The sequence below is a fragment of the Neopelma chrysocephalum genome, unplaced genomic scaffold (genome assembly GCF_003984885.1).
Source record: "Neopelma chrysocephalum unplaced genomic scaffold, ASM398488v2 Primary Assembly neopelma1_117, whole genome shotgun sequence".
NCBI classification, from domain to species: Eukaryota; Metazoa; Chordata; class Aves; order Passeriformes; family Pipridae; genus Neopelma; species Neopelma chrysocephalum.
Genome location: NW_020897779.1, coordinates 1,337,266 through 1,363,051, shown reverse-complemented (window position 1 = coordinate 1,363,051; position 25,786 = coordinate 1,337,266). Strand labels below are relative to the sequence as shown.

Here is a 25,786-nt window from a genome sequence, read left to right as displayed (position 1 = left end):
CGCCCGCTCCCCCCCCGCCCACCCCGCCTCAGGCCGAGCCGCGGTCGCTTCTAGGGTCGGTTTTATTTAATAAAATAAAGTACAGCGATCACCCGGCGGGGGACCGGCGTCCAGGGGCACGGGGCACTTCTGCCACTGCCCCGGCCGTGGGATAGCCCGCCCCCCCTCCCCGGGCTGGCGATTCTACCTGGCGAGCGTGTGCGACCGGTACCGAGCAAGCCGCCACCGGGGCTGCTGAGCCCGATGTGCGGCAGAGGAGCATGCGGGCGGGCTGCGGTGCCCAAACTAGCTAGGGACTCCCGGGGGAGGCCGGGCTGGGCAGACAGACGGTGGCACAAGAGCCGGTGATGGGGAAAACAGAGCAGGTGGTGGGGGGAGGTGCCGGGTGCTGCCCTGTGCAGCGCGAAGCCAGGGTGCCCAGCAGCAGAGCAGCCAGGTCAGTTGGAGGAGAGCAGGGAGCTGTGGGAGGACAGGTCCATGCTGCTGGCGCTGAGGCCTCTGCTCTCTGCACGGAGGCCTTGGGTGCCCTAGAAAAAATACAGTGCCGGTGAGGTACTTGCAGTCCAATCCCATGCCCCAAAGCTGCTACCCCAACTCCCCTTGCCTCACAAGCCAGAGATGCCCTGGTGCTGCTGTTAGACCCATTAAGAGCTGCCTCTGCTCTCATTCTGTGGCTGGAGGGGTTGCTGAGCAGGCAGGGAGGTGGGTACTTGGAGGCAACACCTTCAGGTTTGGAGCTATGACCTTGGAAGAGGTCTGCAGCTGCCCAGGGGTGCCGTGGGACCACCAGCCTAGGCAGAGTGGCTCCAACACTGCACAGCCGCAGAGTGCACACACTGTGAGGTCTCAGGCACTGCACCTGTGGCCCGCTATTATGCCCCTCACCAGCTGTGATGCACTGCCCACTCCCCACTGCCCACTCCTGTACCAGTCCCTGCACCCACCCTGAGCTTACCTCAAATGAAGCATCGCTAGACTTGTGCAAGTAATTTAATGATGCAGCTCGTTTCATGCTACAAGAAAGCAGAGGAGAGCAGGTTTGACCACGCTGTGTCTGATCAGATCCAGACCCACAAGGTGTCAGGGCCCCCACCTGCCCTGTACCCAGCCTGATCCTTCTACCTACCTGGTGTTCCTGGGCTCCAGGGGACCATTGCCCTGCAGTTTCTTGACCAACATCTCACTGCTCCTCCGTATCACATCCCGGATTTTCCCCAGGGAGCTGCTGCGCTGCAGAGTGCCACTGCCATCCTGGACACAGAGACACAAGCCAGGATGATGGCTGAGTGGCACTGATAAGGTTCTGGCATGCTGCTGATGAGTGGCTGGAATTGGCTCCAAACATCCTCTTGTCTGCCTGCAACTAAGGATTTAGCTCTGGCCCAAAGCAGGCTTAGTGTTGACTACATGGCTCCCCCCTCACCCTGGTCCTTCACAGGACATGATGACCACGGAGTCAGGGACCCCCCCCCCCGTACCATTGTCTGGCTCATCCAAACTGATGAGCCTATCTGGTGCAAGCCCAACACCCAGACAGGTTGCTGACTTGCCCCAGGGCACCAGCACAAATGGCACTGGCATGCCCACATCCCTGCTCAAACATGACACAACTTCATCACCTGCAACAGCTCAGGCAGCAGCTGCCAAGGAGGTACCACTGTCCAGGGAAGCAACAAGCCCTGATGAGAGTCCCAAGTTTAGGGATATTTTTGTCAGGCCAGGACACACTGCCAGGACTCTCTCCTCATCTGCCACTGGCTGGAGATTATCCTCCCCCACCCCTTGCCCTTCTTCACCATACCATTACTAGTCCTCCTCTCCGTCCAGCACTCATCCCAAGGCACATCCTGGTCCTGCAGGCTCACTCACATCAGACAAGACCATTCTACAAGCACGCACAACCTTGTCCCACCTCTAACAGCCCCAAGACAATTAGCTTTGAGCCTCCTGAGCAACTCAGGCAGCTCCACTGAGGACACAGTCATTTGGCTGCTGTGTTGCCAAGACTCCTATGCCCCCACCTTTAGCTGTGCCCGGCCACACTAGCTGCCCCAGGGGTGGCACTTAGCAGGGGTTTCTTTATGTCTGCCTGCTTTTTCTGAAGATCAAAACCAGGCAGAAATCTTGCTCCCCAGTCTGTTTCCTTCCATGTGCCTCCAAAAGTCCCCAATATTCAGAAAGGCACTTTCAGCCCTTGACAGGCTCTAGCCCACCTCCTGCACTTAGCTCCATATGCAGGCAAGGCACAGGTTGCCTGCCTGACACCACATCATGCCACTGTGTCATTACGGCACCAAGCTCTTCCCCTGTGGCCCGGCCTGCTCGTTACACAAGGTTATGGCATCACTGCTGATGTGGAATTACTTTTGCTCTGATGACCTGATAACAGCAGTCTTCCCTGCTCCCAATTCCAATGGCCCCTGGCACACACAGGCAGTAGAAACTGAGATAAGGTAATGGCAAAAGCCCTTTGCCCCTTAAGATGTGGGGAAGCCCCTCTGAACCACTCCGAATGACCAAAATGCATTGTGGCTCAGGCTCAGGCTAGCAGCAGCAATTACCCCAGGACCATCCATGCAGTTCTGCAGGTAAGCAGGGTCTCTGCCTTGGGCCAGTCACCCCCTTGTGCTGACTGCTACAGCTTATGGTCCTAGGGAAGCCTTTTCCAGCACTTCTCTGCCCTGATAACCCAAAGCTGATTCAGCCCTAGACCCCTCTCTAACAGCTGATCAGGACTTTTCTTACCAGCAACCCTTTCTCATGGTATTCATTTCATCCCTTCTTGGATAAGCCAAGTGCATTGAATCTCTTCACTTTCTCATTGGAATGAGGGGTTTCCGAGTTGGGAGCCATGTGTTGCTGCTGCAAGGGACTGACTCACCAGAAACGCAGAGCATCAAAAGTAACAAAGTAAACAATTCACTCCTGCATGAAGCATCCTGGGCAGGTTTTGGAGGAGATGGACATCAAGTGTGTGGCATTAGCAAAGATGGGGTAGGGTGTTTTTTGCCTCCCCAGTAGATTTGCACTGGTCACAACTCTTCCTGCCATCCTAGACACTGTTCCTTTTCCCAGGGCACACAAACCAGTGGTGGAAGAGGGCACACAGCTTGGGAAGGGGAGCAGGACTGTAGTACAAGGGCAGCAGGATCTGGCCAGGAAGTATGCTCTTGTGTCAGGGCTGGAGAGGATGGAGCCACATTTTCCCAGCTGCAGTGATGCAGACTGACTGCAGACCAACACCAGAATCAAATGCTGCTGCATGCTGGGTTAAAAATAGCCTCTCTTCTCTCCCCACTCCCTTTTCTGCAGGGTTATTTTTAACCCAGAACATTTATGGGGTTTGGTTTGCCGCAGAGCCCCCACCCCATTGCACCCACCAGGATGAGAGCATTCAAAGAAAAAGCAGCAGCTCCACCACTGAGCTGCTCTCCTCTGCATGCTCCCACCCTGCCTAATGCACAGAAGCAGCAGACTTAGGCAGGATTTGGCAGCACGTGGAGCTAACTCGGAACTGGGAGACACAAGGGGGTATTTCTTTGGCTAAATAGAAATGCCTCTTGGTGAAGCTTAGATCCCCCAGGGCAGCCTTGCCACACATGGTTACAGAACTGAGGTTAGCAGCAACCCCAGACTGGAGGACAGGGAGAAGCACAGTGGAGCTGGGTCCTTCATCTCCACTTCTCGGCCTAAGAGAGGTGCCCTGGAGACAGCACATGCCCCTGAACACACACAGACAGACACCAAGCATCCCCACACCTGCTGCAGCAGCATTTGCACCCACCACCCCAGGAATGACCGACGCTGGCCTACAGAGCATGGAAAGAAGCACAGGGCAGCAATTTGGGTCTGTCTACCTTTAATTAGAGGTATGGTTGTTACAGTACTAGGTCCAGGACATGGCAAAGCACAGGGTCAGGTGGCCCCGAGGTCCAAATGCACCCTGCCCTGGGGACTCACAACTCTCCAGAAGCATGGAGCAGCACTAGGAGAGGCAGGGAAGGCACAGCCCTGTAGCACTTGGTCTTGGGCTCCACAGCCCATGGTCCAGAGGACAAGCTTCCTTTTAGCAAGCACAAGCTCCCAGGGGAGCAGCATGCATGTACCCCAAGGCCTTTGCACCACCACAGGAAAGCCAGGCCCAGACAGACACAGGCACATTTAGCATCATAACCTGCCAGAAGACTAGCACGAGAGAAACAATCTAGCTAAAAAAATAAGGAAGAGTCCTGCGCTGGCCTCTGGGCTCTATCCTGCTGGCTGCAGCCTCCTCAGCTTTCTTCCCAGGTAGGAGGGCCAGGGAGGTTCACTTCCCATAAGAGGCAGGATGATTGTGTAAACCCAAGGGTGTGAGACTCAGAACAGTGGTAGTCTGGCTCTGGGAAACATTTCCTTTCTCAGTAGTGACCAGCAGCACCAGACCCTGTGAAGGCCTGAAGTACCCATCAGAGGCACTGAGCCACTCCCACAGACCCTTAGGGTCAGTACTGTGTTCCTAGCAGTTAATTGGGTTACAGATTTCCCACCCACTTGGCTAGGGACAGACAGACTGCAGTCAGCCCCAGGGACCTATGAGCAATCCAGCCCCTTCCCCCATGGCAACCTCCCTCCAGCCATCCCACCTGCTCCCACATGCTCAGAGCATCCCCAGCCCCAGCTCCTCCCTTCCTCACATCCTTCTTTGCACCTCCTTTTTCTCCCAACCATTCTGCTCCAAACCAGTCCGTTCCCCATCTCAGCCACTTCTAATGGCCTGCGGTCTGACCCCTTGCAGGGAAGTTCTTTCCTCCTACCCTTCCTCTGCCTCCAAGGAACAGCAAACAACTTCAGCCCTGCTTCTCCCACCAGCCACACCTAGGAACCCCACAGCAATGGGGAGCTGATTCACCCCTTAATGCCATCAGGTGAGGAACTTGGCTACAGCATCCAGTCAGAAGGTTGCAGCCAAACATGCCTGTGCTGGCAGGTCCCTGTTCCATGCATGGCCCTTGGCTGTCACCCCCTCACCTTGTCTTGGATGTCCAGTAGCTCTATGGGCCGTCCTATACTCCTGTGCCCTGCAGAGAGACCCACATACTGCCCCTGGGTTGCTGAGCTCAGCAGGGAGAAGGGTAGCAAGAGAGGGACTGCCCTGTGCTGCAGGAAGAGCCCAGCTCACCGGGGACCAGCGCAGGTTTGCTACAGAGCACTAACATCAGCTAAGCCTACAGGGAAGAAAGCAACTGAGCACATGACAGCCCTGCCTAGGCCAGGCCTTGCTGTCCCATGACAGCCACCCATCTTCGTGCTTCTGTAGAGATGGAAAGAATAAGCTAGGAAGGTTGAGGATGTCGTCTAATGACAGTGGAGTCACCATGCCTGGACTGAAGACAAGCCCCTGCAGGCCTGGTCCCCAGGGATGTACAAGGGCAGGCTGGGGGTGGGGGCATGCAAGGGGACGGTGGCCCGTCACCCTGGCCTGGGGGAGCGGGCAGCTCCTCGCAGATTCTTCCTGCTCTTGCTGACCATGGGACTGGAGCTGGGCCACGTGGCCAGGCACTCCTCTGCAGGCATCGCGGTGCCCTCGCGCGCCGGGAGGGTTGGGGGACTGGTGTGGAGTTCTCGCCGAGGAAGGAGGGATGGTGTGGAGGAAAAGTCGGAAGATACAACACAAGCATCCAGGTGACTGCAGTGGAGGGGAAAGAGGGAGTCTCGGGAGGCATTTAAGCCTAGTGCACAGAGAGGAGAAAGACACAATTTACAAGGCTGTGAGGTTGTAGGTCACCTAGGGAACAGGTGGGGCAGGGCCCAGGCTGCATGCAGAGACAATGGGCCACATCTGAGCAGGGAGAGATTCTTGTGAGACAAACCGCAGTCTCACTTCTTTGCCAATGTGTTTAGCAGGCTGGCAGGAACAGCTAGCTCAGGAACAGCCTGGGCCTCCTGCTCTGGGGGCTCCTTGCTCCTGGGCCTTGGGCACAGGGTACCTGCCAAGGCCACTGCACCACTGAGCTGGTGCCATCCCTGCACTCACATCCCAGACCCTGGCTCTCACAGCCCAACTGCCTGGGCAGCAAGCAGTTGGTCCAGGCCCTGGGGTGCTTCCAGAGCTGCCCATGGGCATGGAGGTTCCTGGCATCCTGGGGGCTCCCGTGGCCCTACCTGCAGCACATGATAGCTAAGGCAGGGCAGCAGAGACAGCTTTAAGGGAGCTCATGTGAGGTCTCCAGACCAACACAGAGAACAACAGGTCGTGACAGACAGGAGCAGCAGGAGCTGCTGCAGTCTTCTTTTCAGGGGAGCTGCAGCACAGTGCAGGGCCACTGGCTTGGGAGAGGAGACTGCTTATGTGTGCAGCAGGCTGGAAAAGGCATCATGTGGCAGCAGCTGTGTTGCCTAGCCCTCAAATCCTCTATCTACACCTGGCTGGGTCAGGGAAGCTCTGTGAAGACCCTTGTGGAAGGGTCATATGAGCAGGAACTACTCCCCTTGTCTAGGATGGGCTGTGGGAAAGGGTGGCATTGCCTACTTGTCTTGAAATGATCACCTCAGAGACTGACTGTCAGGAAGGTCTTCCCAGACCATCACCAGTGCAAAGAGATGACCCAACACCAACTACAGCCAGGAGGAACTGTAGAGATTCAGCAGCCAGTGTAGGGACCAGGCAATTCTAATCCAAACCTTCAGCCCTCCCTCTGTGCTTGTCTAGCCCCACTACTAATGAGGAGTGCAAGGGCCCAGGGTTGGTGCCTTGACAGGACTAAAACCCTCTTTACTCCTTATGCCAAGAGCTGGCACAGAAGAAGCCATGCATCTGGCAGAGGCTGCTGGGTCCTCTCAAAGGTCTGTTCTCCAGATCCCCTTTAGCCACCTCCTGCGTACAATCCACAATCAAGAGAGCCAGCAGGCTTCAGGCTTTGGGTGTTGAAGGGCTGTCATGGCAACAGGGAAGAAAAAGGAGGAAGGGAGGGAGCTGATGCAGGTGAGGATAGAGCAGAGCCAGGTAGGGAAGGGTTAGTGACAGCAGATGTGAGGGAGCAGCAAAGGACTCTGTGTGCTCAGCATCTTGCCTGTTCCAGGCTGCAACAACCCCCAGGTACCCAGCTACACTACACTCTCAGCTAGAGTTTGCAGAAGTAACAGTAAGTGTTAAAAGCTTTAGCAACCCTCAAGCCAAGCACCCACCAGCACTATGCTCACTTGTCGCCTCTCCTTGCAGGAGACAAAAGGTGCCTGTTCCAGACCTGGATCACTACCTTTCTCCAAACTCAGTGCTAGTAACCAAAGTGCCCCTCAGCCTCAGAGCAAACCTAGACAGCCTCAAGTTGGCCTGTCTGTGCCTCAGCTAACACCAGTCTCTTCCTACCATTAGTCAGCTCAGCCTGGCATCCCACAAAGACCTGCCTTTTATCACCTCTGCTTGGCCAGAGCCAGCTGAGGGCAGGAGACCAGGAGACGGGGACAGCAAAGACACTGGCTGCAGACTATTCCTGTGCCCTGCAGTCACTCACTCACAGACACACCAGGCACATCACATGCACACAACCTTCCCCAGGCTCAGCATTGTCTGTGGCGCAGTGCAGGACAGACAGCCAAATGGCTCTCAGAGGCTGCGTGAGCCTGAGATGGGGCCGATGCTCTCAGCCAGGGCCTCACGAGGGGAGCAGCAGGGAGATATGTTAATAAGGTTGCAAGCCTAAGATTAAGGGCAGACCAGGACCAGCTCATGCTGTGCACTGCCAGGGCCCGGCAGCTCCCCTGAAGCAGGAGCCCTTAGTTGGGAATATCTGGCCTGTACACCTGAAGCCAGACCCAGACACGCACCTTTGCAGGCTGGTTGGCTCATGCCAAGAAAGAGGGGAAGGAAATGTGCAGGGAACGAATGGAGGCAGACAAGGATGCCACGACAGGCCACGCGGGGACAGCCCTCAGCCAGGTTGTCCCTTCTCTCTGGCAGCCGGCTGAGGCCATTCTTGATGGTGTCTTGTACTTACCCCGCTCCATTCCACGCCCATACTCACTTCCTCGCTACCGTCTGTGGCATTCTCGTACTTGACGCTGCCTCCCAGGCTCCGACGTCTCTCTGTGCCATCACCCTCCTTCAGGATCTCCACCACCTTCGTCTGGTTGATTGGGTCAATGCCCTTCAAGTAGAAAAGGATAAGGAAGAATCATGTTTTACCCTTCTGTATTCCTTCCCTCTAGAGATCTGCCATGCATCACTGTGCTTGGTTCCATTCCCTCTCTTGGCCATTGCCCCATCACAGCCAAAACATTCCAGGACAAGCAGGATGCAGCCACATGCCATTTCCTGCACTTAGCAATCTCTGTTTGGATTCCTAGCTCCGTGAGACCCCACAAAGCCATAAACCACCCTGGGGAACAAGGACTTGCTGCCCCAAAGCTAACAGCTTTTTTTCTTCACATTCTGGAGTGTGAAGTATTCTGCTGTCCTCCAGTCTTTGTGCTAGGTGCTTACAGCTCCTGCTTTACTATTTGAGGATTGAGAGGAGTTTAGGGAGAGAGGTACTCTAAGAATTTCCAGGTGTGTCCTCTGGACAAAAAAATTAGTGTGCAGAAAACATCCCAGTGAGTGCAGTTCTCCTCAGTAGCTGACTAAAGTCCAGTAATCTGCCTTAACTCAGCTGCAGTATTTCTGCACTCAATGAGCCATGCCTTCTTCCTCACGCATACACACACTGACATCTGCTCCATCCCTGCACACAGGCACATGCACAACCCCACACATGTACACACGTGTGTACCTCTGCACAAATGCAATCCCAACCACCAAGGTGCTCTGGTGTCATGGGAATGTAAACCAAGAACATAAGAGACTGCAAGGCCCATGAGAATCCCTCACCACACCCAAACCAAACGCAGTGCCATAACCTGCCACCTGAAGGCCTGCAATGCCCCCTTCACAAGGGAAGGTCTGTCTGGGGTTACCTGTCGCCGAGAGCGAACTGCACACTCCTCCAAGGTTTCCGCTGCCTCCAGCTTGCCCTGGCGCCGATACAATGCACCCAGGTTCCTCAGAGTAGTGTTCACAGTCGGGCTGTGGTAACAGATGGAAGGTGAGTGGGAGCCCTGGGGCCACGCCCTTCAGTGTCCACAGGTGCCCACAGACCACCTCTTACCTGCTAACCTTACAGGCCTTGTACCAGCCACCGTACTCAGCGTAGGGAGCACTGTCTCTGTGCTTGCTCTACAGGAGAGATCAGAGCTGTTAGTCCCACACCCGCTGCCCTCCTCTGGCCTGTGCTCTCCCACTGGATTCCAGGGGCAGGCCCCAGGCTGCACCCCCACACCAGCCCAACCTTTGGAAACACAATATGCAAATACAGTGATGAAGCCTAGCAGGTTCCTGGAGTGCAAGTTAAAAGCCCATTTGCTGCAACACATTTTAGCCACAAGCAAAAGTGATAAGCCAGGACCAGGAAGGAGCATTATCCCATCTCCTTACCCCCTTCCATAGTACCGAAGGCAGCACAGACAACACAGCCCATTCTCATGGCATTCTGGAGGGCATAACACCCCAACCAACATGCAAAAGGGAGACGAGAAACCCAACAAAACCCCAAAGGCATACCAGGCTGCATGGGCACTAAGCCCCTCAGCCATGGCTAGCAAAGGAATCAGCCAGCCATATCCCAGCCTTCTGCCTACAAGGTCAGGCCTGCCCCACAGCAGCTCAGCCCAGTTAGTTGTCTCCCCTTCCATGCCCAGCCTTTGCACCCCAAAGGTGGCTGGCTGGCTCTGTCATACCCAGGTGCAAAGGGGTAGCTGGCCAGAGCAACAGGAGAGAGGGCAGAGCTCAACGCAGAAGGAGGAAGATCTGGACAACCCACACTGCAGAGCAGTAGCTGCTAACCCTAACCCTGGGCCAGTAGGGACCGTGGCAGCTGCAAGAAGGAATCCGTCACTGCTGCAGGAGCAGGGCTGCCTGTCTGCATGCTGTACACCCTAGTGTATGGCAAGCACCTGGGGGTGTGCCACGCCCCTGCTCTGCACCCACAGGACACATGGACTTGGCAGGAAGCACCCAGCTCAGCCCTCAGCCCAGGCTGCTCTCACCAAGCAGGTTCAGGGAGCCACTGCTCCACAGAAGGAGTTTCCCCTCTGGAAAGGGTTTTAGCGTAGAAGAAACTGTCTGCACAGGGGACCATTTTTCTTACTCAGTCCCACAGTACTTCTCAACTTTATTCCACATGCCAGAGTCTACCTGAGCCATAGGCACATGTGGTTTTCTTTGCACCAGAGCCTCCACAGCCTGGGCAGGCACCAAGAACAGAAAAGTTCAGGACTCAATACACCTCTGAAGCTTGAGGCAGCCCTAAAGGGTGTCCAAACCTGATAGGAAAGGTGTCAAATCGTCTAGAGCAGATAAAGCCAGGGCTGCCAGCTGTGCCCAAGGCTTTGCTGTTGGCATGAGCTGGCCTCCCTCTGCTGCCAGGAAAGAGGGGCAAGGGAAAAAAGTAGTGAAGCTCTGCAAGAGGGATTTCATGCATTTTAAAAGAAGATATGGAAACAGCACAAGGCAGAGCACAGCAGCCCCATCTCCTGGGCCAGCAGTACAAGCAAGTCTGTGACTACTGCTGCCTGAACAGGAATGCCAACCATCCTGTGCTATAGGGCACAGGCACAACTGCCCTAAGGACAGGAGCCCCCAGGGGCAGGGAAAGAGGCTCAGCCCTTGCCTCAGACTCACATGTAAAATGAACCTCACTCCATCTGTGGGTCCCTGAGCCTGCTGTCTTGCCCTGTGGCAAAGCTTGCATTATCTGGAGCATAGCTCCATACTGCAACTATCTACTTTTGACCTCTTAATTCTCCAAAGATATCATCACAATAGTCTCAATCCCAGAGGGGGCAGGGGGAGTCCGATCTCTACTCCAACTTGGATTTCTCCAGGATGGTGCTGTAGCAACTACAGATTCCTTGCAGCAGAGCCTTCATAGTGCAGCAACTGGAGCACTGAAAAGCTGAGCACTGCCCTGCACTGGGAACGGCACAGAGCAGTTCAACAGGAAGACAAAGGATGCTGGTGGGAAGCACCTCCTAGTGCTCTGCTCCCAGGACTCACAGGATGGGACTGATCAGTCACTAAGTCAAGCCTGCCAGCCTGCTGCCTGAGCCCATGCAAGGTTGGGACCTGCTCTGAGGGCAAAGGAAAACGAAGACTGTCTGCTCCCACTGAAGCTAGAGGACTAGACTAGAGCCCTTCACTCTGCTGCTTCACTCACCTGTCAAAAAGCAGGCAAAGTCTTAGACTTGGCAAAAGCAGAGATAGGACTTCACTGCATTTATTGGCTGACCACAGAGCAGGGCCTGGGCAACAGGAGCAACAGCAGCTTTCCCTTCCAGCCTAGTTCAAGGCAAGCACAACCCATTTCTATCCTCTTTAAGGGCCCACCCTGTTCAGAGATCTTTTTCAGGTTTGACTCCATTTCCTACAGCAGTTTCTTCTTGATCTCCATTTTTCCCTAGACAGCCCTACAGGGTTGCTTCAGAAGCCGGTTATGCTCTAGGTACTGGCAGCTCTTTGGAACAGAGTGCCAAGGCCTTGCAGCACAACCCTCTGCTGTGTACCATCTTCCATCATCTGCATGCCCAAGAGGAATCACTAAAGCAAAAAGAGATAGCATGCAGCCATGGCTGAGAAGCTCAACAGTCCTAGGAAAAGCCTCATGCTCTCTGATGGGTCTTCCCTCCCTGTTGTCCCAGGGAGCAGCCATGCCAAATTCCCCCTCTCCAGACGCCTCCTGGCCATGGCAGCTCTTTAGACTGCAGCTCTTCCAGGAAGGAGCATGTGGCTGTCGTAAGAGAGGATCAAACCTCCTGGAATCACTCACCTTGCTCATCTCCTCTCTCTCCTCTGCATGCATCCAGATTGGCTTGTGTTCATCTGTGTGGGGAAGAATGCAGAACAGGTCCACTCACTACCTCATCCTGTTGCTCTGCCTCCTGCAGAACCCAGCATTCTGTCCCCAGAGCCAGCAGCTCCTCAGAAGGAAATGACAAGGTTTCCAGATACTCCTGGTCCCTCAGCCAGAGCCCCAAGAAAGGAAACCAACATTGCAAGGGCAGGACAGGGGAAGGAAAGAACAAGTCCTCTCATGGGGAAGTACATGTGCCAAGTGCACAGGAGAAACTTCAGCCTAAGTCTGGGAATGACTGCGTCGTTCGCTATTCCTCCTTTTAACCACAAGTATTCCCAACCCAGTAAAGACTGGGTTGAGACTTCTGAGAGGAGGAACATCTTAATACTACTGCCATAACTAGAATGGCAGCATCTCAAGGGCTGCCCAAAGCAGGGGCCCTGCAAGTCATCCCATCCCTCTGTCAGGGCAACACCAGAACAAGCTGAGTTTAGGCTGAGAGCCAGGAGACCCTTCCCCAGCCCCAGTGGCTTCTGCTGTACAAACCATCCACAGAGCCAAACTCCTTCACGTGAGCACGGGTAAGGATCTCCTTATACAGCACCTCTGCATCTTTGTATTTTCCTTGCTTCAGGTAACAGGAAGCCTGCAACCAAAATAAAACAGCTCCAGCCCCACTGGGAAACACAGCTGCAAGAGGGGGCAGAGTTAATCTATTTCTCTGCATCTTCTAAGCACCAGGCAATGCTCACCTTTCCCATGGCACCCCTCCCTAACCACACACAGTGTCTCCCCAGGGTCTCACCAGGTTGTTCTTGGTCTTGGCCACATTGGGGTCATCAGGACCCAGGCAGCTCTCGTAGATCTCCAGGGCCCGGCAGTAATAGTATTCCACCTCATCATACTTGCCCTGGTTCTGGCACAACAGGGCCAGGTTGTTCAGCTGCTTGGCCACATCAGGATGGTCTTTGCCTAGAACCTGGGTGAACAAAGGAAAAGAAGCCACAAAGACTGCAGTGGACTCCTGGAATTAGTAGACGCTTGTCTCTCCAGCACATGCCTATGTCAGACAAAAGCTAAGGACTAGGGAGGTAAAGAGGAGAAATTCCAGCTTCCACCTCCTGGCAGGTCTCTCTAGGGCTGCAAACACTGGAGAGACAGGAAAGGTGGTGGGAGAATCAGCAGCTAAAGAGACTAGCTAGGCCCTGGATCTTCCCTGTTCATTGAGGGAATGGGAGAAAGGCCTAAGAGAGAGCTGAAAGGAGAAAGTGTGGGAGACTAGTACCTTCTCACGGATCTCCAGGGCTCGCTTACACAGTGGCTCTGCTTCTTTGTACTTCCCTCTCTTGCCATAGAGAACAGCCAGATTGTTCAAAGTTGCTGCCACCTACAGAGACATAAGCTTCTCCATGAAACAAAGCAAATTCCAGATCAAACAAGGGGTACAAGCAGCAGTAACAGTGACTGTCCCATTTCCTCCAGGCCTGCAGAACTGCTGCTTCTGAAGATAAGAAGGTCCAGAGACAGAAGGCTTCCCCGCCTATATGGCAGGATCCAAGAGAAGACAATTCCTGACAGGCCATACCAAACTAGACAGCAGAAAATATTGAAGCAATAAAACACTGCCAGAACAGTGCCTCAGCAGCACCCAAAGGTGAAGGAAGGGACTGAAAGAGGAGGGAGACACTCACCGCTGGGTGGTCTTTGCCTAGAGTCTTCTCACGGATGGAAAGAGCATCATTCAAAAGGTGTGCTGCCTCTTTGTATTTATTCTGATCCCTGCAATGCAAAGTCAACCAGTTACTTGGGATTTGGACAACACAGCCCACAGCAGGCAGAGCTACGAACAACAGTCCTCCTTCCACACAGATTCAGCCCTCACGGCCCTTCCATTTCTCCATTCCTCCCTACTTTAGCCAGTCCCTAGCTATATCCAGGAGTCTGGCAAACCAAATACTTCACCTATGCCAAAACCTTTTTGAAAGAGAAACCACTGGAAGCTGGAGGAGCTCCCTGTCACCAGGATGTGCCGTAAAGGTGAACAGGAGATGCAGAAGCCTGTCTTGGCCCAGTCCTGCCCTCCCCACCATGCTCACCTGTACACTAATGCTAGAATGTTGAGCATGGTAGCCACATCAGGGTGATCGTGGCCTGATGTCTTCTCCAGATCCTCCAGCGCCTGCTTGCAGAGCGGCACAGCCACCTCATAGCGCCCCTGTGACGCATACTGGATAACAAGGTTGTGGAGGGTGCGCAAGCGTGCAGGAATTTCATAACCTCCCTGCTGGGCAGCTGCCACGGCACTGCTGTGCTGGTGGGGCACTATGGGCACAGAGAAATAAACACGGCACAGTTGGCACAGCAGGCTTGAACAGAGACAGGTAGCAACCATGCATGAGCAAACACTTACATCCGGGACCATGCTCCTCCTCTTCATTTGGGAACAGATCATCCAGGGAGTCCTTGGTGGAGTCACCCTCCTTCTCCTCCTGAGAGGATGAGAATCACAATACTGTCGCTTCTCAGAGGAGATAACAGCAGCCTGAGCTAAGTCAGTTGCCAAACTCTCCACCCTTCTGCAGCCCACCAACACACTCCACTTCCCCTGTTGTCTCTGCCACCATATTCCCCCCAAAACAAAATGGATAAAAGCCAGATTTCCCCAGCACCGGCATCCATGCTACTCCACGTTCTTCCAGAGACACTGCCCCATGCAGGCCCCCTTTAGTTACAGGCATTGCTGTGCATGGTAGCTGGGAAGGGACAAAATCCAAGGCAATGCCTGGACCAGGCAGTACTGCTGGTCCAACCTCCCAGACCCACGAAAAGCAGCTGCTCAAGAGGACTCGGGCATACCGAAGGTGAGACATCCTCATCATACTTCTTCAGCTGATTCATGAACTCAAGGTGTTTCTTCTCCTCCTCCAGCTGAGCCACAGTTTGTTCACTACGCTGCAGCTTCTGCTGGGTGTTGGCAAGCTCATCACGCAGCCACTGGTTCTCCTGGCACAGTCTCCGCACCTGAGCACGCAGCTTCTGCTTCTCTGACTCCACAGCATTCAGATGGTTGGATAATGCCATCATCACCTGGTTAAGAGTCTCAGTCAGTAGCAATCACAGTCCTGTGTCTCCCTCACATGCATGCTTAGGGTACACCCCAGGGTCATGCTGGCCTTCCACACTTAGCCTCCTTCTGTCCCTGCAGCATATGGGAAATGGCCACATGCCTACCTTCCCCCGTCAGTCCTGGATAACACACAGGGGATCCCCCACCACCTCACCTGAGCTTCTCCAAGCCCTAGTTCAATCATCTCCACTGACTTGCGGAGCAGGTTGGATTTCTCATGCACGAGATTGGCTTCTTCATCTTTCTTCAGGCACTTAATGGTCTCCAGCAAGCTGTGCAAGATGGAGTTGTGTTCATTCTTGAGTGCTTCCAGCCCTTGCATCACCAGCTTGGTGTTGGAAATGATCTCCTCTTGGCTCAGCTTGTCCAGTTTCTCCTCCCTTGGGTACACCATGGTGGACATAGTCCTACTCCTGCAGCCCTGCAGAGACCATGACAAAACCTGAGTGCCCCAGTGCTATTTCAGAGCGCCACAACCAGACACAGGTATCATAACCTCCTTTAAGCAGTCAGAGATAGAGTTTAAGTGGTTGCCTACTCTAAGCCCTTTATCTTACCCTCTCCCTTCGGCAGCAGGCAGCTGTCAGGGCATACGCCTCTGCTTTTGTGGCCTGGCATGCTGGCAATCAGTGCAGGTGGCACACGTGGACAGGAGACAAAAAGGCTAGAATCAGTGCTGACCTCCAACACTCCCACATGCCCAGCAGGAGGAAAGCTAATTTAGCTTCCATTTAAGAGCAGAGATTTGTGATTGCAATCCGTACACCTCCTACCCACAGACCACTGATACAGAGAGGCTGTCAGAGCTCAACACCTCTTCTGACTGCAGAAGAAAGGGAACAGAAAGTAGAAGGATGCCAGCTCAAAGCTTTCTGCTTCCTCATGGAAAATCTCCTGGAAGAACATCTCACAGACAGGGAGGCAGCAGTGGCATTACTGTGCCAAAATATTGCCTGACCAGAAGAGCACATCCTGACGATCACGGCCCTGGCACAGAACGGCCATTGTGGTAATAAGGGACACAACACCGCCAGCAGGACTGACTCACACAGCGTGGGGAAGCTTACATACACCGACTGCTACAGTCACACTAGCATAACCCTTGTGTGGGCGTCAGCTTGAAACGCTAAGAGCTTTTCCATCTTCATGCGCCCTGCTGCCAGCCCAAGGACTCCTCAGGATGGCATAAGGACTCTGTACTTCTTCCCTGTCCTCCCCCTAGATATACAATGGAAGAATACCAAGCTACTGCCCTGGCACAGGGACACCAACCGCTACAACCCACAAGGTTGTGTGACTGCAAGATCCCTTCATAGAAAGTCCAGGAGCTAAGGAAACACAACAGGCCAAAGAGGGCGAGGCACAAGAGACGGGCAAGACCCCTCATAGCTGGTTTACAGTACCCTGGCTGCTCCATGAGTCAGTCATCTAACCCAGTCCCAGCCTCCCCCTCCAGATGGGCCACCCCAGCAGCCTCCTCACATTACTCAGTAATAAAGCCACCACCCACCTCACTATGGGTCACTCCAAAACAAGCCTCCTGTGATGCCCTGCACAGGCAGCACCTGCCCACCAGCACCTCCTTGCCATCTGGAGTTGGCAGAGGGCTCTGCAACCTGAGTGCCTGGGGCCCTGCTGCCAAGAAGCTGGCAAACTGCCCAGGAGCTATGCAGGAGGTGGTGAGGGAATTGCTGCCAATGGATTTGCCCTTGCCCTTCTGTAGAAGACATCTCTGCATGGTTTGAGCAATTTGTTGGGCAGCTGCCTTATGCCTAGTTTACTGAGAGAACAGAAATCCTACCCCAGGTACAAGAACAGAGAGAGCAGAGCTCCTGGCAGGGCTCCTTTTCTCCTCACCTGTGCAGTCTGCCCAGGAAGGCTCAGGGCAATCCCACAGTCCAGCTACCAGGGAGCTACTAGGGAATCGACCCTGAGCAACTGAGGGGCCCAGTTTCTTCCTCATTGCAGCACTGAAAGTAAAGATGACGACCAACATTGGGACAGTTTTTTCAAGTAGCACATCTCCTCATATCCACTAATTTCCTCCTCTTTATCCTCACCCTTTCTTGAGTTATTTTATACGTCTGAATTCTCCTCTCAACTCATCTTTGGTTTCTGCTTCAGTGATACAAATCCATCCCTCAGAAAGGGGAGAAAACCCTCAACACACAGTGGAGACCTCAGCAGGGCAGAAGCACTTCATATCTTTTGAAGACTGCATTCCTGTTCACACCTCTGAACAAAAACTGAGTTGTGCTCCCCCATCTACCCCAGTCACAATGCTGACATCACATTTACTTCAGCAGCAACCATGAGTCAGATTTCACTGTATCCTTCACTTTTGGGTATCTGCCATGCTTCACATGCAGTTAACCCTGTGCATTGGGCACTTTACACCAAAATGGTCTCATCTGGACCACAACTTATGGCAGTTTGCTTTAGAGAAGACCATATGATAAGGATAGCATGAAAAACCTCATTATGGTTAAGATGGAGGGCACAGACTACTGTTTTGAAAGGAAAAATAGGCCTGTTGAGAGTTGGCTGCCACTCTCTTCCAAACTGATCTTCCAGAAACCAGCAGTTAAGCAGACCAGTTGACAATTACCCTGGCCATTCTTTTTCCCACCTTTATAACACATCTGGAGTGTGATCAAGTGCTAAAGCAATAAAGGAAGCCTTTCCTAAGGCAGACTTCTGCAGGTGAGCACAACTCAGGAAGAAATGTGCAACAATTCTCAGCCTGAAAGAAAGAGGCTGGCAGCCCAAAGGACACTAGTGCTGCCTCATCTGGCCAAGCACTGTTGTCCTGCTCTGAAATAGGTCCAGGGAGCTTCCCAGGAAGGCTCAGCAGGCACTTACCTGCTTCCACAGAACCCAAGGGTTCTGCTAAAGGGTTAAATGGCTCCATCACTAGTTTCAACTCATAAGGAAACACAGCCCCAGACTTAGAAACAGGGAAGTAGGAGTTCAATGGAGCATAGGCAATGCTTGGGACGCAAGAATGGCCTCCTACCCAACATACCACAAAACTAGAACTCCGCTCTAAAGCTGACACAGCTAGGCAGGCCCTCTGGGTACTGGGTCAGCTGTGAAATGCTGAGTTTTCATGGTAGCACCACTTATGTCCATATCGAGATCTTGCTGCCATCTTTAAAAAGTACAATACATACGCATTGGGTAGAGGAACATGTTACAGGATAAAAAGCCACCAGAGCTTGCACCTTGGTAAGTAGCAGTCAGACAAGACCCAAATTCATAGAAAATCAGCCTCAATAGTTCTACTGTACACAGAACCACTCCTTAATTGTGAAATTGCTGTGTGTTAAACCACCAATGCCTCTACAATAGCAACATTCTTTCTTCAGCCCTTCCAGCAGAAAACATTCAATCATTTCATAGTCCCTACAATCAACTTGTTTTTTGAAACTGTAAAAATTTCAGACTGAGAAGCGAAAATAGTTAAGACATCCTGACCCACAGCACATCAGACTCACCCTACCCTGCAACTACATCCTCAGATCCTTAAAGACATACCAATACAGGCTCTTCTCTCACTGGCTGTGCAAACATCTGTACATAACCGTGGCCTCTCCCCTAGGATGACATCCTAGAAGCACAGCTCTACTCAGTACCAACATATTTCCAGTGTTCAATGGCTGACAGGGGATTGTTCAGACTGGACAGACCTAAGAACAACACGCAGCTGCTCAACGAGAAAACAAATGGGAGACTGCAGAGAAAGTCACTCAAATGCTGCTACCTCTTGCACAGCAAAGAAAACCAACAACGGTGGTGGGAGCCGACTTATTATCCTTCCAAAGCAACAATTTTCCCCCACAGAGCCTTATTTCTAGTTGTCCCCAGTGCTGACAGGTCTACACTTGGTGCTCAGCCCTCCAAGGAGGAAACATGCTCTGTGGCAGCAGCGTCAAGGTCAGGTAGGCTGAGGCTGCTGTATACACGCTCTTCCTACTCCTTTGCATTCAGCAAAGGGCACTGAGTGTCCTTTATCCAGGCAGAAAACACTCGGAGGTTCCTGAAGAGAGGAGGGGAGACATCATTATTTGCCTTTTGCTGGGTGAGGTTAAACTGAAATAGGAAGAAAGAATCCTTCTCCAAATAGCTCCTTGAGAGATGGACTGCCCAGTTCCCAGCTTATTCTGCTGCATTCCTCATGGCTCTGCAGGTGTCACAGCCCAAGTCTCCACCCGCACGTTTCCACTCTAGTTGGCATGTCTTCCCTATTTACCATGAGCTGCTAGAATAGCCTGGCTTTCCGACAACACCCACCTCATCTCCCCTCTTCTGCTCCCACTTGCAGGATTGCTGCTGGAAGACAGGGAAGGAACATGAGTGTACTGAGCTTTGTGGCAACTGCAGCAATCAGCCAGGAATCCACCAGCAAGCACATCCTGCCTGGTACAAACCTTTCTCCTGTATTCAAGTGCATAACCGGGAAATCACTGAAACTGCTGATGCAATTTCAGCAGCTCATTTTTCTGCCTCTGAAAACTGCTCCCACATGCAAGAGCTTTAAGAGGAAAGAGCTGGAAGCTTCACTGCTTTTATCTTCAACCCACAACAGCTACAAGGATGTCAGATTAAATGGGTCCAAATGAATCTTGAAGCTTGAACCTTGTTAAGTTATGATGCCTAACGCTAAAAGACTACGGAGAGTGGAAAAAAAAGCACCAGAGAAATCAGGAGTCAAATACAACAGAACAGAGATTTCAGGTCTATGCACACCTCAACAAATTCAGTTCACTGCGTCCCTGCATGTTCCTGGACCTAAGTGAAATGCAGGGTACCATCCCAACTTGAACAAGCAATAGTGTCAAGACAATAACTGCAGCTTCCTTCAAATTGCAGAAGGTCTGCCAGCACTTTCTGTATAGAAGTGGGCACAGATTTTTAGCAGCAAATTCTTCTAGAGAAGAAGGTGAGCTAAGGATAAGGTAGTTGCAGGAAAACAGCTGGGTTGTGGAAAAAGCTTCCTGTGGAAGAGTAAGTCTGACCCATAGCAAGAATGAGTGATCATTTGGGAAACAGATAGCATTTAGAAATAGGAACAGAGGGCTTAGTCTTACTTCACCATAATTATCCCAGTCTCATCCTGTGAGACACGCTTATGCTACCTGGTAAAACAGCAAGGTTATACATTTGGGAAGAAAAACGACTTGACAAAAGCAGGGAGGGGTGGTGTGTGGGGTGTTTTGGTTTTTTTGCTGTTGGACCTCTGCCAGCTCATTACTGCTGAACAACAAAGGGTCTCTGGAAAGACTGGTTGACCTCCAATGAAGCTAGAAGTGAGTTCGCAAATAAGACAGCTGAGTCTTCGACACTGCAACAAAACCATGACCTAATAGTTTGGATGCTGAAAAATAAAATAAAAGCATTAAAAAGCAATCAAAGTGCCAAAGTTGCAACCATCACAGAGGCCATGTCATGAGCACAAGCTTTCTCCTTATTTTGATACCATAGTGGCAGAAAGCAAACAGAGGCTGTAGGAGATTACAGTCAGCTGCACAGAGCCTCTGAGGTTTCCACTGCACAGCCAGGACACATTAACACTGCCAGGAAACTTGCACACTGCCACACCACTGCTAGAAGAACCACTGTGCTCAGGGTCACCACCCCAGGCCACCTGTAACAGACCGATAGAAAAGGGATGACAAACTGGTGCTGCTGAGCTGCACATCCAACAGTCGGCATTTCCAGAGCTGCTCTAATACGAGTAAAACAAGAAATGCTGAGGTTCATGTGAGGCACAGAGCAGCAACAGTGCTCTGTGATGCTCGTTACCACTGCCAGAAATGCCTGTATGCTCCCCTAGAGCCACTAAGAACATGCAAAGAGAAGATCAGTGACGGGTCAACACCCTGGGAGTTCATAACCAACAAATCTCTGAGCTGCAATCCCAAAGTCTTTCAGATATTACAAACTCCAACGTGCATGACATTCTCTGTCACCATTTGTTTCTGGCTCATAAGCTTCTACCCTACTGCCAAAAAAGGGGGCACCTAGAGCTTCATCTGCCACCCAAAGTTCTTTCCCAACACATTTTCCAATAAATTCCTGAATTCCTTAGATAAACTCAATGCATTTGCCTTTGCTGAACACCTTTTCAGGACAAAGGAGCGAGGCACAGCACTAGAAACCGATCCAAGGCCTAGAGACAGGGAATGCAGTGCATGCCTCCTTTCAGCAGGGTCCCACAGGGATCCTTCTCCAAAGCAAGAGAAGCAATGCAATCTACCTCCAGCAACAGAGCAGGCAGCAGAGGCAACAAGCTCTCTCACTCACATTCTCCTATGCCCCAAAACCAGGACTCTCTTTGGCATCCAGGCACCCTCCGCACATAGTTTTGAAGCCAATCTCCAAGACCAGAAAGGCTTCACCCAAGCAGCTTCCACAGTCCTAAAAGTGGTGTAACTCAGTACAAGTTGACTGTGCGATTGGAAACAGCATAGCCCTCCCTATCCCCTGAACAGGGATCAAGGCTAGGATTGCTTCTTTTAGCAGCAGCTGACACATGCCAGCACTAGCTGACTGTGAGGCTCTGGGGTTTTTTTTCTAGATACTGTAAGGCTTGTGTTGGGAATGTCTCTACTAACCAGCAGGCTGCAAGAGGCCCAGAAGACTAGGACTAAGGACTAGATTTGTAGCTCAAGTGGAAGGGTTCCCCTGCAAGGAGATAGGAGGCTCCTTTGATGCTCTTTCCCTTCAGCACCAAACACTCCTCCCTGTTCCAGAAGCTTCAGCTCCCTACCACCTACCATCTCTAACAGAAAACACACCTTCACATAACCCTCCTGAAACCTAGGGCAAGGTGGTGCTAAAGTGGCTTTAAAAGGACTTGGTCACAGTGAGTCAAGTTCAAACCACTACAGAAAGAACATGGGAGCTTCCCATCCCTCTCCCTCTTTCCAGCCTTCAGCTGGAAATGACAAGACAAAAGGTACTAGGGTTTGTTCTGATTGACCAGAGCAAGCAATTTCTGTGTTATCAAAGCATGATCCAATTCCAATATGCATATGTACTCTGAGGAAGACAGAGCAAGTGGTTTGGTTGGCTTTGTATCAGATCACTCATTTCTTTCAAGACTATGAAGGTCTTACTCCCTTCGTTGATTACTACTAGAGAATACAGATATTGGAAGCAATAAGAGTTAAAAAACCCCAACAAAACAACCATCCATAGCAAAAACAAACAAATAAACAGCACCAACCTGTTAGCAGAAAACCACTTTGCTCTGTATTACACTTCATACTGCTTACAACGCCAGCTGGCTGGGGTAACATGCACCTTCCAGCAGGCCACCGGAATGAGAACAGCAGTCTTCACCACCCCCACCAGCAAGCTTGTGCTGGCACCTCCAGATCAGCTGATAAGACCTTGTTTTTAAATTCTTGCTTATGTCTGCAGCAGCTTACCAAATCCATTCTGCATCTGCTGCGCCTGGGACTACAGTAGAACACCATCAAAATGTGTTTCCAGGCTAGTGGAGACAAGAGCTAAGCAGTTGGAATTAAGCCAGGACAAGCATCTCTTCCTAGTTTCAGAATCTGATTGGGAGTCTCACTCTATAAAAAACAGAGTGAGAGCCATTACCTTGCCCTGACAGCATGAAGTGGTATTAAAGCAGGCAGAATAATTCCCAGGAGCCAGTGCCTCTGCAGGCATCTGTCTAATGTGAATGCTATGCACTGGATATGCCTGAGGAGTACAGGAGAAGGCCAGGATGCAGATGGGACCAGCAAGAGCCCTGAAGCCACTGTTTACGCCCCGAAGGGCTCTGGAGTGCAGAACACTCCCTCCCATGGTGTACCTGAGGCAGCCGCAAACACCAGCCGACTGCAGGCTGCAAGACTGCGCTATTATTTCCAGAAGCAAACAGGTTTTGTAAACCATAACAAGGCAGCCAAAATCACAGAGACAAACTTCTACCTGCATAACAAGCAAAGGATCCGTTCTACCTCTGGCTCCCCTGTCTAGCTGGAGCTCTTTGAGGAACTATGTGGCTCTTTCCCAGCAAATTAAGCCTTTATCCAGAAACTCTGCCAAGGTCAGAATCTGGCCATGTGTCCTTTGTGCCCCAAGAGCCATTTTGGAATTTGGGGTTAATATTGTTGTTCCAACCTGTACATTCCTCCAAAACAGCAGATGAAAGAACACATGCTTCCTGCTCCTTCTGCCAATTAAAAGCAAAGCGTAGCCATGTTTATTTACCCCGTGTCTGAGCTGGCTAGATCTTTGACCTGTGTGTGCTGAACACCACCCTCTTTCCCCACACTAAGAGGCAGGGGCGGGTGCTTTCCATATCTCCAAGGTGGCATGGCAGAGAGGAGACCAAGGGCACTAGGGAGCGTGGAACCGCAACAGAGTGCCAGATATCCCTGTGCAAGACACAGGGAAGCCTGCGGTTTCTGGTAACGTGCTGCTGCCTCCCACTATTGTGCAGATTTCTCCGGCTGCCTGGCCAGAGCGTTCTACTGCAACACCATCCCCCAGCTCTTCTTCAGACACCTCCTCCCAGACGCATCCTCTCCTTCCCAGAAGCTTACCAGCGATTGCCCCCCCTCCCCCAGCCCACCACTTTCGGTAGGGCGCACCTCCACTTTAGAACAGCTTAGGAAGCAGTTAATTGATGGAAGGAAGGTTTGGGAGGAAACAAGGCTCTTTGAGAGCCACTGCTGTATGACCTGCCTCCGTCATCGTTTCTCCGGCTTTGTCTGGCAGGAGTCACGCCCGCTGCGTATCCTTGGAACACGTAAGCCAGAGAAACCCCTTCAACCCTCAGAACCACCACAGAGAAATTCTGTGGCCACCTGGCTAAGTGCAAGCTTCGCGAGGAAAAAAAAAAGTTTTCATCAGCTCTGCCCGAAATTGCGCATCAAAGCGGCCCTTTGTTCCAGGGTGGCTGGGCACCCTGCCTGCCTCAGTCACCGGATGGGAATGTCCCCCGCCCCGTGCCTTAGAGGAGCGGTACCTGGCTGCCTGCAGCGGCTTGTCCAGCGCCGGCTCTCCCGGAGGAGGCGAAGGAGCGATGGCCGCGGCGCTCCGCGGCTCCCTCTGCCGCGCTGCCCTCGGAGCGAGCAGCGGCGCAGGCACCCGACGCTCGGCAGCCAACCACACTGCGGCAGGGGGAGGGGAGGGATGCGGACAGGCTTCGGGAACAGGACGGTCGGACGCTCTCCTGGGAGCGCAGAAAGCGCCACGCGCGCCAAGCCCACGGCTCCCTCCTCAGGGATCGAGGGGAGCACCAAGGAGCAGGGCCAAGCCCCCGAGATTCCGACAAACTCTGCTCAAGGAGATCTACCCAGCATCGAGCTCCTACTCAGATCGCCAAAGCCCTGTTCCATCCCACCCTCCATCCTATGGCAAAAGGTTTTACATCCTGTTTGGTATCACCCTCGCCTGCGTCCCACTGCTGACTCCATCCCAGCCCCTAAAGCCGAGCTGGTGTAGCTGCAGAGAACCATCCAGTTGTGTGGTTGCTATCGCTGTGCCCACAGCGATGGCCAGATACAGGAGATGTGGGATGGCTGGAGCCCTACCGTGTGCACACTGCACAGGGTGGAGCTAGGCCAGGCAGTGCTGAGAAGCACTTGTTCAGTCTCTAGATGCTTTACACAGAGAGGGGACAACAACATAGCCTCCAGCTTGGATAGTTGCTACAGTCACCCCATCCACAGTAACACACAACTGTCATGGTGATCCCCACGACGTTTTGTGAGCCTCATGCTGTCCCCAGTTACCTACATCTGCCTGTCCCAGTGCTTCACTGGTGTTCCTGTCCCTTCCCACAGATTCCCCCGAGGGGGAAGGGCTTCAGGTGTCCCAGGAGGCAGCCCAGCCATGCTGACATGCAGGTTCTCCCTTGCCTCATCTCACAACATATATTTCTTCTCTAAAGCTGTTCTCCCTTCCCTAATTCTGGAGGGTAAACCTGGCTTGCTATGGGGTACACACAGCAATGGTACAGTTAAAAGTCACACAAGTTACACAGCAGGAATGCAAACATACATTACATACGTTATTTGTCTTACAGTGAAGGCCATTCCTGGCAGTGAAGGCACAGACTAATTATAGAGTGGTGAATCCCGCAGTCTGTGCCCGCAGCACCCTGGAAATAGCCATGGCTGGGACTTCAGGCTGACCCACCGTCGTCACATACATAGTCTGCTCCTCCCTCGGGGGCTGCTGGCCCCCGCCAGCCGACCCGGCCCTGCCCGCGGCGGGGCCGGGACCACTGAGCCCGCAGACCCGGCGCTGCCCGAGTAAGGTGGGCGCCGGCGGGGCTCCCGAGCCAGCGGCTCTCCCGGTGCTGGCGGGGGCCGGTGCCACGGGCTGCACCTCCCCGGCTCCAAAGTCCGCAAGGCCGGCGCCCTTCACGCCGCCGACCCGCGGCGTTACCGCGACCCGCGGGCCCCGGGCACGGCGGCCCCAGCCCGAGCCCTGCCCTCGCTCCTCCCGCTGTCCCGGCGAACAGGGCACGCTGCGGTCCCCGAGCCCCGCCGGTCCCGGGCCCGCCACAGGGACCTCCCCAGCTCCCCGCAGGGGTCCCGCCGCGCCCCGCAGACGGTGGGGGGGGCGCCGCCCGGGAAGGCCTGCGCCGCCAAGCCCCACTCATCCTCTCCCCCCTCGGGGCCGCAACCGAGCCCCGTAACCCCGCCCGCCCCACCTGCTCGGCGCGACACCTCGATGGCGGCCCCGGTCGCTGCCCTGGTCCCGGCGGGGGCGGGGCGAAACGCGCACCCAACCCCACCCGCCCTCCCAGCGGCGCAGCCCCTTT

The 25,786-nt window shown here is 53.2% G+C and overlaps 1 protein-coding gene across 6 annotated transcripts; it reads right to left on the bottom strand.

Annotated features, from left to right (window-relative positions):
• Positions 1 to 44: 44 nt before the first annotated feature.
• Positions 45 to 25,786, bottom strand: KLC4 (kinesin light chain 4). Of its 6 annotated transcripts, none has more exons than XM_027696934.1 (16): positions 25,764 to 25,786; positions 15,143 to 15,409; positions 14,718 to 14,948; positions 14,272 to 14,350; positions 13,958 to 14,183; positions 13,553 to 13,640; positions 13,147 to 13,248; positions 12,667 to 12,840; positions 12,408 to 12,507; positions 11,835 to 11,887; positions 9,120 to 9,187; positions 8,929 to 9,037; positions 7,974 to 8,123; positions 1,127 to 1,251; positions 956 to 1,013; positions 45 to 527 (listed from the first exon to the last, which is right to left on the bottom strand). In XM_027696934.1, the coding sequence occupies exons 2-16, from the start codon at positions 15,389 to 15,391 to the stop codon at positions 438 to 440; spliced, it is 1,902 nt and encodes a 633-aa protein (XP_027552735.1). In that variant the 5' UTR covers positions 15,392 to 15,409; positions 25,764 to 25,786; the 3' UTR covers positions 45 to 437. The 6 variants fall into 6 exon arrangements, with proteins under 6 accessions (XP_027552735.1, XP_027552733.1, XP_027552736.1 ...); XM_027696932.1 differs by having other exon boundaries at positions 25,676 to 25,766; XM_027696935.1 differs by having other exon boundaries at positions 8,001 to 8,123; positions 25,676 to 25,766.